Below are 13,197 nucleotides of genomic sequence, written 5' to 3'. Positions count from 1 at the left end.
TTTAAAGAGTATTTTGTCTATTACTGTTATATCTGGAGTAGGTTGAGGAGCCTCAAGTATGAATTCGAAATACATCTTGAGCCCTCAGTTCTCTTTGATTCTCTCAGAATGTCGATTTAATATTAGTATGTTGTTAACATTTCTCTATTATTTGTTAATTTCCTTAGGCTAAAAACTTAAGTTGAATAGTAGAATTTTATGTCACTTATTAAAATTTATTTGTAGTTACCCTCTATTGCAAATGATAGCATTTTTTATTTATTGCAAATAATACTGTTTTTTTTTAAATTTATGATAACCATATAATATTCCCTTTAATATAAATATATTAAGTTTAAAAGTCTGAGTCTATTTAAAAAAAAAACATGAAACAATAAAACACCTGACATTTAAGAAAACAGAGCAACAGGGTTGGAGAGTGAATCGAGTAGCAGTTACTAACATCTGTCAAATGTATGGATGAATGGACAGTGTGCTCATCCCCATTTCACAGTTGAGGAAGCTGAGGCCTGGAGTGATGAAGTCACTTCTTCAGGGTCACCAAGGTAATGATTGGTGCAGGTGGGACCAGAACCCACATCTCCTGCCTCATCCCACCGCACCAAGTCCACCCCCTTAGTATGCTCCTGGACAGCCCTGAGAGTCATGTCCCTGTGGACAGAGGATGACCCAAGGCCACTGCCCATCACTGATGTCTTTCTTCTACACTATTCTAGCACCAAAAGACTCATCAGAGCCCAGCAAGAAGAAAATGAAGTTCCCCTCCAGAAACAAAGATGATTCCACCAGGTAAGGTGTCCCTGAGGGTGCAAGGGATTTCAGGACACCAGGCTGAACCAGAAAAGGCTGTGGTCTCGCTAAAGCCATGCTCTCCTCGGCTTCAGAGCATTCCCGGACACCCAGTAACCAATAGGCGTTTTTCCACAAATCCCCTTTATCTAAAAAAAAATGTTAGACTCTAAATAAAAATAACCAACTGAGCAAGCCAGTGCTAACATGCCTCTGCAGTGCTCCACATTAGAGGTCATCACTGACTACACAGCCTGCTGTAGACGACACGGAGCAGGGGCTTCTGATGCAGGACGACACTCGTGTGGCTGGAGAAAGAAGGGCGGACGGCTCAGAGCCTCTGCACGAACCAGGGGCTGAGCCGCATCTTCTTTCCAGGGCCAAGTCGGCCGGCAACACCTCGACCTCTTCATCCAGAAAGAAGGTGGTGATGAGCACCCCAGGAAGCAGACCTATGAGCCCAGAAGAGCAGATTAATGTGATGTCACAGAAGGAGACGGATGAAGAGAGGAAAGAAGCCAAGCCATCTGAATCAGACCTGGAGGTACGCGCTCATCCCTGCTTTTCTCCCCGTTTACTGGGTGTCGCTATTGGCATCTCAGTGATTCTGACCTGGGGAGAGCAGCAGAATCACCCAGGGCAGGTTTTAAAAATCCCGAAGTCCAGAGCCCAGGACAGTCTGGGGGGGCGGGGGGTGTCTGCGAATGCATTCTCTGCTCTAGTGAGCCTTAGGAACCAGTACCTTTGGGTCCTCTGAGAACGTAAGTTGCAAAAAGGTGACCTACAAGCTAGGGTTGCCAGATTTTGAAAAACAAAACACAAAACAGGACACCCAGTTAAATTTGAATTTCAGATAAAAAATACTTTTTTAGTATAAGTATATCCCAACACATCTGGCAACCCTACCATAGGCTGAATTTGGTCTGTCGATGTTTTTTGAAAATGAAGGAAATTGCACGTAAGCTAGATTTCTAACCTCTCTTGAAAAATTAAGATCTTCGAAGCTGAGAAGTAGTTGCCTCCTTTAGACACATGAGAGACACATTCTCCAGTTTGTCACAGCCTCCGCCATTCCTTATTGTTTGTTTATGTCCAGCCAACTTTCACTTGTTAATGTTACCTGCTTGATTCCAGGGAGCCTTTTGAGTTTCTAACCTCTATCTTAAAAGAAGAACAATAAAACTTTAGAGTAAATAGCTTATAAGTTTATAGTGTATAATAAAATGATTAACAATAAAAACTCACTATGTGCTGTTGGCAAAATTCCATGCTAAACCCTTGCTTGATCCCATTCAAGACCTGGGTCCTATGGTCATTTCTATTGTCCAGTGCGGAAACTGGGATGTAAAGTCTGATCCAGCACATGCTCAGGGTTATATAGTCGGGTAAGAGGCAAAGCTAGGCCTTGGGCCAGGTCTGGCTGGTATCAAAGCCTCTGTGCCTTTAAGAGCTACCCAGCGTTTCTCAGAGTTGCCTGAATCACTTGAAGTGCTTGTTTAAAACCCCAAACCACTGGAGAAGGGCCCGTGAGTCTGCATTTTAACCAGAGCCTCTCTCCCCACCCCAGGCAGTTCTTATAATGAGGGAGTTTGGGAGTTTTTCTATATAATCAGCTTCCATTCTGGTTGGAGAAAGGTGAGCTCAGCCTCTTCTGACCATGGCCAATGGGCACTGACACTCAAAGCTGATGCCAAACCCTTTCCTCCACTCGGTGCTTCCCACCCATCTGAAGTGATTCATTTCTAGAGCCACTCAGTCACCCAGCAGCTTAAAGACAAGCCCTCAGTAAACAAAACTTTCCGTGTCACCAGGCCGCCTGGGCCACTTGTGTTGAGTGTGTGCATCTGTTGCTTTTCTAAATCAAAAGCCCAGGGTTGGGTTAGAACTATCATAAATCCCACTAGGTCTTCAGGGATTTTTTTCCCAACTGACAGCTATAAGCCACAGGATCAAACTGCTCTGTAGAGGGTCAGCGTAGCTGAGGAGAGAAAATTACTTGAGTCCATTTGAGGAGCTTCTCAGGCCTTTTCTTAGAGCTCATCAGATATGCAGCCCCATCCCCGGGCTCGTGCCTCTGTTCCTGTCTGCACGGCGTTCGACAAGTCCTTCTTTGTACTTTACTGAAATCTCTCTAGCTTTGGTCGAATCCCCGAGACTTGGGGGAGACTAGCCATCGACCTCGTAACAATGGGCGTAGGTCCAGGCCCAGGCGGCATGATTGTAGCGCATGAAGGGTGGGGGGTGCTGCGTGAACACGGCCTCCTGGCAGCGATGGTGTGGGCAGGCGGGCACAGTTCACCCATCATGATCATTTTCTTGCCGGCGGTTTGTTTATGGAAGAGATACGCTTACTACTTGACCAACGGAATCCGAAAAGACATGATTGCCCCCGAGGACGACAAGGTGATGGTTCGGATTTCGAAGCTGATTCCTCACGCACTGCTGACAAACCCCTTCCTGGAGCCGCTGGTGAGCGTCCTCGTGGAAGAGAAGGAGAGTGACTATTACAGCAGCCTCAAGAAGAGCATCGGTAAGCCGGGCGGCAGCGGGCGGGCTTCCCGCGGGGCGCCTTCTTTCCCTCACTCGGTCCTCTGCCCCCGTCCCTCTGAAAATGCCAGAAGCACCGTTTAACGTTTCATTCCAATGCCCCCACCCCCACCACTCACATGCCCACCAGCCCTCTCCCGAGTTGACCTGCCTCCACTTGACCTGGGGGCCCGGCTCTGATGCAGCAGATCTGGGGCAGGCCCAAGACTTGCGTGTCTAACAAGCTCCCGGGCCAGGCAACAGGTGCTGCTTCCCGGGGCAGCACTATGAGTGGCACACACAGTGCCTGCCTCTCCTCTCAACTGTGCTTACCTCTCACGACCCTCAGCGGTCACTCCATCTTCTGCACTCAGGACACTTCTTGTCTCTACTGTCAACTCGCCTGTGCCCCTGAGTCTCTACTGTTATTTAAGGCTGGCCTTGTCTTTGCACTTCCATTGGGTCTCAGCTGCCTTATGAGGCTGTTAGCTCTCAGGTGCTGAAGGACGTCTGACTGACCCTCACTCCCCTTCAGCCTTGGCCCCGGTCGCGCTCACAGTGGGGCAGGGGAACTGTTTGCTGGTGGTTAGTAATGTGAGAACCACGTCAAAGAGGAGGGACGATCGTGTTAGTTCCCTACCTCCCTGCTTTATCTGGACAACAGCTCCCTTCCCCGCCTTGTCTAGTTATTTTTAATGTCCTAATTAACTTTCTAATGGTGTCAGTGTAATGGATCCGTGTTTACTGCAGGGTAGAACCAAGCTCCTAAGGATAGACATGTAAAGTCCTTCAAATTTCAGCCCCAACCTACTTCTCCAGTTTTGTCACCTTGAACTCTGACCACTCGCACCTGCTATTTCTGCCACACAGTGAATATCAGCTCCTGGAGCGTATTATGCAGACGCCGTGGAACTGCACCTCCTTATGTGCTGTTTCTTCTGTCCCAGGATCGTCCCTTCTTGTCCTGTCTCAGAAACTCCTATTCATTCCTAATGACCCAGCTCACGTGTTACTACTCCCCCTGCGAAGCTTTTACCAAGTCTTTCTTTCCTTAGCGTGTGACATTTTTGGTCTCTGAATTTCCATCCTAAGTATCCTGAGTCATCCACTGTGTTGATTTTCTGGGTAGCTATTTTGGTGTAAGGAGTCAATTAATGGTCAACAAGGCATCGGCACATGCTCATTCGTTGCCATGCGTGACGCTAGATATCCTAACAGGGTTCAATCCCAGGTTCTTAGTGCTCCAGGCTGTGAAGCTACCCACCTCCTTCCCTGATACATCTTTAGAAAGAAAACACAGAACAACAGAGTAGAGCTTCCCCGACTTAGTTACCTTCAGGGGATCATCAATGACCTTGTCAGGGAGGGAGCATCTTCTAAGTGTTGGAGCTAAGCGCACAGAATGCCCAGGGTCCCTGCTTAATAACAGTGTCTGCCCTGTTGGTTATAGTTGACTACATCCTCATGGACCCAGAGGAGAGAAAGAGGCTCTTCATCGAGAGCATCCCCCGCCTGTTCCCTCAGAGAGCCATCCGGGCCCCGGTGCCTTGGCATGGGGTCTACAGGAACGCCAAGAGGTGGAATGAAGAACACCTGCACACGGTGAACCCCATGGTGCTCTGCCTGGAGGAGCTGTGGTTTGAAGAGTAAGAAAGGCCTCCCTCTCCCCATCCCTCTCTCTGTGGCTTCCACACATAGGAGAACTCGTATGCTGGGCGCTATGGAGTAGCTGTGCCCTTGAAGTGAAATGACAGAATCCTAGGCCAATAAGGCATAGGAACTGTGACCCTCCAGGCAGGGGCAGTGGCCCTCGTCTGTGCCCCCACGGCACCATGTCTCTCAGTGCTGAAGCCTACTGGTTCAGAGCACAGATGTGGAGCCAGGCCACCCAGGTCCAGACCTTGACTTTGCTGCTTCCTAGGTAACACATATGGGTGTGTTCATCGCTTCTCTGCCTCGTCTCTGGATCTGGGGTAACGAGTGCTCCCACTCTTCGGGTTGTAGGAGGAATAAATAAGTCAATGCATGCAAGGTGCTTGGAACAGTGCCTGACTTAAGTACCCAATAAGTGTTAATGGGCCATTAGCTCCATTGTGACCCGTGTCTCCCTGAATTCTAATTGTGTGTTTACTTGTTTGCCTCTAGCCTAGGAGAGGTCTGGGTGCTCGGGCCTCACTCGTTTATAAAACCAGCTCCACGCAGGCTGGGGCAGTGGCCTCAGTTAACGTCATCCATGACAGAATTGGCCACAGGAGTTGTAGAAGTCCAGAGCGGGCAGGAGTCTCTTAAGTTTTTCTAAATTGAAATATTTCACACGCTATAAAACCCACCCCTTTAAAGCGTACAATCCAGTAGTTTTTAGTGTATTCACAAATTTTTTCAACCCTCGCCACTCTCTAACTCCCAAAAGGAAACCAGGTGCCCCTTAGCAGTCACTCCCCTCCTCCCTCTCACGCAGCCTGTGGCAACCACTGGTCTGTTTCCGTCCCTGTGGCATTGCCTGTTCTGGACATTTCCTATAAACAGGATCATGTGGTCCTCTGTGTCCGGCTGCTTTCACTCAGCAAGATGTTTGCAGAGTTCATCCACATTGAAGCGTGTATTAGGACTTCGCTCCTTTTCATGGCTGAATAATATTTCATTGTATGGCTGCACCATATGTTTTGTTTGTCCAGTCAAGACACTGCAAAAAGAAGTAAATGCCTAACTAGGCAGAAGTCTATAGAGTAATAACATTCTTGCTCTGTCACTACTGAACTTTGTGATTCGGGGGAAGTTCGTCTCTCTGGGCCCCTGTTTCTTCACATGCAAAGTGGGAATGATAGCAACACTCACCTCACTGGTCGTTGGGTGAAGTGCCTAGAGCAGTGCTTGGCGTACAGTAGTTATTCAATGAAGGGAGGCACTGCTTTACTGACAAGCACGTTTATGGCCTCAAAAAATAAATCAGCCTAGAAACTAACAAGGAACTCAGTCCCAGGCCTGGTAAAATTGCCAGAGGCTCAGTGCCGAGAGGACGTGCACATGAGTTCAATTTGATTACGTATTGGGACAACAAATTATTGAACCTATAGCCTGTACTGAGAAGAAAGGATTCTCACCACGAGCTTTTCATGGCTCCGTAAAGAAAATTATGGAGGCAACAAAGGCACAAAAAGGAGCCAGAATCATTCAGAAGGTTTTTGTGAGCTGATCAAAAAATTTGCAATGAGATAGATTTGTTAAGGAAATGATACAGATTCATTTTCTTACTTGACCTGCACCATTGAACTTTAAAATTTCGAAGAGGTCACCTAGGTATCTGTGAAGGGTGAGATCTTTGGGAACAGAATGAGGGTTGAGGTCTGAAGAAAGAATAGATGTTCTGGCCACAGTGGGAAGTTTGTTAGGACTCAAGGATGTGTAATGTAATTATCAGGTGGTGGCAAGGGCCATACTGCGGTTGGATACCAGCATGTGGCGCGTGAGGGCCTTGGGCCTGTCTGCCCCTGGCAGCGCTCTGTGACTGACCAGACGAGGGGAAGCCTGGGTTCGCCACCCCCACTGAAAAGGGGCAGAGGCTGCCGGAGTGCAGGAGGAAGAGCTCCTAAAAGCCAGGACAGTGGGTGGTGCAAATGAGAAACTAGAGCTGAGGCAATCTAAGGAGTAGAGCAGAGACGTCCTTGGGGAAGTGATAGGCACTGGTGACTTAAAAGAGTGATTTATAAATGAATGGAATAGATGTCAGGAAGAGAAACGGTGGCCCTAAGAGCCAAAAAAGGCCTTGGGGAGTGTGTTGGAGGAAACCTATCCACTGGTCTGAAAGGAACAGGAAAAGATAAGAGCATCACAGAGAAGGGCACTCGTTCAACAAACGGATTGTGAGCGCCTGCATCGCATGAGGCCGCGTGGCCCAAGGCTGTGTGTCTTGGTGAACCTGTCCAGGGTACGACTATCGGGTGTTTTCTTGAGGAGCCCAACAACCCACTTGATCTCAGAGGTGCTTTGCACGCCCTGTCCTCTGTGTCCTCACTGTTGTTGTAAAAAACTTTGATGGGTCCATTTGGAATCCCGGTTCCCTGCCAGCCAAATAGGAAGTTGGTGCCAAGCCCCCGTCCCCAGGTGGTTACCCAGCACGACGCACAGGAAGGCTCCATAAACGCCCGTTGAGTCGGCTCATTTGTCTGCTCTTTGCAAGTGTTTCTGTGGACTCTCCACCGCCAACCCAGACTCCCAGGATTTTCAGATCTACTTAGTTTTGACTGTTTAAATCTCCTCTCGTTGAAGAAGAGAGTATATGCCCCTTGAGCCCATCCTACGCAGCTGGCCTTTAAGCGCCCCCTCCGCTGAGGCAGCCTCTCCCTTCTGGCAGGTTCCGAGACCTCCGGTTCCTGCGGACAGCAGAGCTCCTGGCGGGGAAGCAGCCCCTGCAGCCGCAGGAGTACCGGGACCTGATCCGCCAGCACTGCCTGGAAGCGCGCCGGGTCCTCCTCAGCAAGTCAGTGGGGCCCAGGGGGGGGGGCCCCCCCGCACAGGCTCCTCACCGCGGGGACCCTCTGGCAGAAAGCGGCTCCAGCCGGGGCTGCCCAGCCTGCTGGCTTCCCGCTGGCATCCCTCTCTGTCCTGTTCCTTTCAGAAGCCCCCCAGCCTTCGTGTCCCCTCACATCCCCTGCTCTTCAGCCCCGCTCCTAGTCTCTCATGACCGTCCTCGTGAGGGTACCACGTCCGTCCCCTCCTCTGAAACCCTCAGGCCCGGCTGGGTCACAGGACGGTGCCCTTGGGTGACTTGTGTTCCGCTGGCCTAGATAAGCAGATGCCGGGGTCCAAGGTCAGGGGGTTTTCCGTCGCTCAGACAGTTCCTCTGTCTTTGCAAATGCATGCGGGGCTATGCCCAGAGAAGTCCCCAAGTGAGAAATGACCGCCACCGGGTGTTTATTATCGGAGGATGTGTTCGCGTGTGCACGTGCACCGGCTCTCCCGGGCTGCCGGAACAGGGGAGAGAGGTGACGGAAAGGCCGGTGGTCCCCACCGGGAGTTGGGAATTAAAACTGGGGGAAGCAGGAAGAAAGGGCCAAGAGGCACCCATTTCTTTTGGTTTTCTAGTTTCTCCTCTCAACTTCTGAACAGCCACTGCCACACAAGTTTCTCCTCCCACGTTTCCTTTCTTTCCCCCCCTCCTCCGTTTCCCCTGTAAAATCTGAGTCCGAGACACAGCATCTGCCAGGGAGAGAAGTTGCACAAAGCATTTCAGTTCCTTAGGCCCCTTCACCCCAATCTCTGATTATAACGGAAGAACTACAGCCTCTTTCAGCAGAATGTGTCACTAGTGTCCCCTGTCCATCTGGGTATTGTTAATGCAAGAAAAATCTGTTAATTTGGATATTACTACTTTCTTCTCAGGGAGGGCTTGTTGGCAGGTGGGGGGCCAGGTGTGTGCAAGTACCAATTCGAAGAGCTTCTTACTCAGATGCCCCCCTGTCTTTGCAGGTGGATCCCCACCTGTGCTCAGCTTTTTGTCTCCCGGAAGGAGCAGTGGGTCCAGTTTGCTCCCAAGAGCGACTACGACTCCTCTCGTAACATTGAGGAGTATTTTGCTTCTATTGCGTCATTCATGTCACTCCAGCTCAGAGAGTTGGTCATTAAGTCTTTTGAGGACCTCGTTTCCTTTTTCATGATATACAAGGTATGTAGGGGGCCATAAAGAAGCCCTTTTGAGGGGAAATGACAGAGATAGAATCAGGATTCCATCAGCTATGAGCCAGCACAAAAAATAAAATTCTTGATTCCCACACATGTCAGGTCATTATTAGTTTATAAACTAATGTGAATGTGAATATATAAGCAAGCTTTCCTAAGATAATTACCTGCTATTAAATTGGTAAAAAAATCTACAGAAATGGAAACGTTGTTAAGAAAAATCTTTAATTTTTCTTTAAAAGATTTTAATGGAATGCATACGTACATTTTATAGTAGGGAGTGTGGTCACTTTTGTTTTATCTCTGTAAAGGACAGAGTTGAAAAAGGCTTGTCACCGACCTTTAGCTTGAAGTTTAGGGAGTGTTGTATGTATCGTTGCAGATACTGACTTTCGTTCTTTGGTCTTTGAAAGGGGCATCCCTAGAAACAAAAGGTGTTGTTGACCTAATTAATAATTTCCTTCATGAAACTACTTTGGTGAAGTATAAATAAAAACCAAAAACATAAGTCCGTCCTGGTTTTCAGAGCAACACGGTATCCCCTAAACTTAGGGAGCCTGGGGATCAAGGGCGATCCTTTTGGATTTTATGTCATGTGGACACCTTACTTTAAAAAGAGTAATATAAAGTTAAAACTGCCTGGTTATAAAAGGTTAAGTTCTAAGCATTTTCCTAAATGAGATAAAGATGAACACTTGACCTTTTGCTCAAAAAATACAGAAAGAAGTGCTGTTGAATTCAGACTGCAGTGTTAGCACTCTAATGAGGGCCAGTCTATAGGGGTCACTGTAACCTTCTACTCTACTAAGCAGAAGAGACTCAGATGTGCAAACAAATCTCCCTCTAAAATTCCACACACAGGGCAAAATAAAATCTTCATATGTCTGAAGGAAGTGGAAATTTATGGGTATTTGATACATAGTAGGTGCTCAACAAATATTCATCAATCACCCTTAAACTGATCTAGAAATGCCTAAAAGCAATTAGTCAGACAAGTACTTCACAGCTGCCCTAGGGCAGTCTCATGAGGCCCTGTCATTTATGAAAGGCATCCTGCATTACTAGCCTGTGCAGAGAATTATGAATATCTCCACACCAGTGTTTTTGTTGTAGGGAAGCTTGACATTTTGAGTGTCTAAAATAGACCACAGGCTCATTAGCAACTTCATTTGAGGTATGCAGATAACTAATTATATGTGGATTCAGTCAGCAAATTTTTATTGGGCACCTGCTATATGTAAAACGCAGTCTTGGATATTTTGGAAGAGATAGATGGTTCAGACACAGGTCCTGTCCTCGGGTTTAGAGTAGACTAGAAAAGATAAGATGTACATCTAAATCTCTATAAGAAAGAAAGATGAAATACCCTGAGGAAGTGGGAAGTTGGAAGTTCAGCAGCAGAGATTGTATCTTGCTGGGGGAACAGGGAGACTTCAAAGGGAGGGGGTTTTGAGATGAATGTTGAGGGATGAGAAGGATTTGGAAACACTGATGCAGGAATTTCCAAGCAAAGCGAACACACTGAGTGAAATCTTTGGGGAAGAGGAAGGGCTCTGGGTGGACCAAGCCGCCCCAGCCCGCATTTTAAGCGTGAGTGGTGCATGATCCCCTTCACGCCCTCTTCCGATGCTCGCAGTATTAGGAATGGTACACCCCACTCCCTTGGTTCTAGAAGGCCCCATTTTGTGACAGTTGCCATATCTTGTGTCTCATGAAGGATGGGAATGACTTTGAAGAGCCCTACCAAGAGATGGAGTTCTTTATCCCTCAGCTACTCATGATCAAACTTGAAGTCAGCGAGCCCATTATTGTCTTCAACCCATCTTTTGATGACTGCTGGGCGTTATTACGCAACTCTTTCTTGGAAATTATTGAAAACTCTAAGGGTATCCCCAAGGTAAAGTATGCACTTATTCATACATTTGTACTTTTTTTTGGTTTATTGCCTAAAATATATTTAAAATGACTATTTATACAAGCTATTCAGTCAGGGAAGTTTCACTTTGAGAGATCTATGCTGAGTTATCCTCTTGACCCCAAAAAGAGGATTTGGACCATAAAGAAATGCCCACGCATCCCAGAACTGTGCTCTAACAAGGGCATTAAGAGTTATTTTGTAGGAGAGCAGAGTTCCCCCCAGGATGCCAACCTCCAAGGGGCTGATGTGTCCCAAGCTGTATCCAACTGGGTTGATGATAATTCACGATGGAGCAGTTGCTGTGAACTTGCCAAGGGTCTTCATAAAATTATATCTAATTTAGCCCTTGAAGTTCCATATATTTGTTTGTTTAGCCACTGTAGGTGTCTAGGGAAGAGAGTGAAGCCTCCCCTCCTGGCCCAAGCCCTTTCCAGCTTCCTTTCCAGGGTGGCATTACTGATCAGATCCAGACTGTGGTTAGTGTCTTAGGGCTGTGCCCAATTACCCACATGAGTGGAACTCTTTTGTGTACCATCTTCTGTTTCCCTCTGGGCCTCTGGGTGGTTGGTGTGGCAAGGGGGCCAGTGTCTAGGCCCACATAGGGAAGGGATCTGTGGGTGCTCCTCTTCTCCTCTCCTGACCACACATTGTATATGATGCTTGGATGCTATTAAGCTCTTCTCTCTGCAGTTCTTTACTGAGATGGCTGGTTCTAAGAGCTCAAGATTTGAGTTGGGTTTGTAGGGAAGCATGTGAAACCAATGCTTCAGTTACTTTCACTCCAAATTTGGGACTTTGGACCCAACCAAGCCTGGTTAACAATAAAACTGGGTGTGTGGAGTAGGGAGAAACAGTGGGCAGTACTTCAACAATCAATATCCCGAGGAAGGAAATGAAAGAGCTGACCCTGTACTTTGGAAGGATGAGTGTGGGGCTTGGAGACAGATAAGATGCACACGGCCTGAGCTCTCCCTCACTGCTGTTGAGCAGCAGTGCTTGAGGCATCTGCGCCAGGAGCGTCCAGGGCTCGTGTGGCTGCTACTGCAAACAGCCCAGCAGGAGCCAGTAGCAGATTCTGTGGAGTGTAATGCCAAGAGGACATAGTCACAGGTCACAGTTTGCACGAGGTTTGAAAGCTAGGCCCAACTGAATGCCAGTGACTTTGTCCAGCTGTGAGGAAAAGCAGCACAGGCCCAGAGTTCTCCATCTGGAGACACACACAACTCTGGCTCCTGCCCAGACTGCTCAGACTGTTCTGTCTCTGAACTGGGTAGCAAAAATTTAAAAGAATAGTTCTTCAGGTTGAATATCTAAGAAAAATATCTAAGAACAGCAATAGGTAGACAGTACCTCCAGTCCCTACCAGTCTCGTCTTACTTACGGTTAAACATGAATTTTAGAAGTTGGAAAAAGTAAGCATGAGATGTTTGATAATAGCTCTCAAGGTGATAAAGGAAATCATATTTGTGAGAAACTTACTAAAGGAAACCAAAGCATATTTTAGAAAATACCCATCTTAATAAAAAATAAAATTAAGGGGGTCTGGTCAAGATGGTGGTGTAGGTAAATGCAGCACTTGAATCCTCCCACAACCACATCAGAATTACAACTAGACTACAGAACAACTAGCATCCAGAACTGCCTGAAATCCAGCTGAACAAAGTCCTATAACTAAGGATATAAAGAAGCGACTCTGTGACTGGTGGTAGGGGCGGAGACTTGGAACAGGCTGGTCCCACACCCATGTGGAGCATAAAAATTGGGAGGGGTGTCCTGGCTGTGGAGGACCCCCCTGAGAAGCAAGGGGTCCCAGCCCCACACCAGGTCACCCAGCCCAGGGCTCCAGTGCCAGGAAGAAGTCCCTGTACCTTCCTGCTGTAAAAACCAGCGGGGATTGAGGCTGAGGAGACAGAGGCTGCTGGAGTCCCAGGCAGTTCCTCTTAAAGGCCCCACCCACAGACTTATTCAGACTTGCTCCCTCTGAGCTCCAACGCTGGGGCAACAGCTCGAAAGGCACCGGGGACATACGGGAGGAACTAAGTAGTATGGCATCAGGGCGAGAGCAGGAGGGGCAGCTTTCTTCCAGACAAAAGTGCTGACAGAGGCCACTGTTCCTTTGCTGAGACCCTACCCCCACCCCACAGAGACGGCAGGTGGGTGCTGTATCTGAGTCCCCGTCAACCCCGCTAACACTGTTAGCCCCGCCCTGGTGATTTGTTGAGATCCTGTCCCACCCAACTTGAGGGCCCCATCCCAAGCCAATACCCATACAAATGTTCTACCGTGGC

The 13,197-nt window shown here is 48.0% G+C and overlaps 1 protein-coding gene across 1 annotated transcript in view; it reads left to right on the top strand.

Annotated features, from left to right (window-relative positions):
- Positions 1 to 13,197, top strand: part of DNAH3 (dynein axonemal heavy chain 3) — a 147,512-nt gene that overhangs the window by 5,476 nt on the left and 128,839 nt on the right. The window contains exons 5-11 of the mRNA XM_087815176.1: positions 717 to 789; positions 1,168 to 1,333; positions 3,130 to 3,319; positions 4,766 to 4,961; positions 7,667 to 7,792; positions 8,782 to 8,977; positions 10,709 to 10,888. Coding sequence (XP_087671302.1) covers positions 717 to 789; positions 1,168 to 1,333; positions 3,130 to 3,319; positions 4,766 to 4,961; positions 7,667 to 7,792; positions 8,782 to 8,977; positions 10,709 to 10,888 — 1,127 coding nt within the window. The remainder of the gene's footprint in view (positions 1 to 716; positions 790 to 1,167; positions 1,334 to 3,129; positions 3,320 to 4,765; positions 4,962 to 7,666; positions 7,793 to 8,781; positions 8,978 to 10,708; positions 10,889 to 13,197) is intronic.

Source organism: Miniopterus natalensis, chromosome 3 (assembly GCF_054644295.1).
Source record: "Miniopterus natalensis isolate mMinNat1 chromosome 3, mMinNat1.hap1, whole genome shotgun sequence".
Classification (NCBI taxonomy): domain Eukaryota; kingdom Metazoa; phylum Chordata; class Mammalia; order Chiroptera; family Miniopteridae; genus Miniopterus; species Miniopterus natalensis.
The sequence above is the reverse complement of the archived record's forward strand: the minus strand, read 5'-3'. Positions and strand labels throughout refer to the sequence as shown.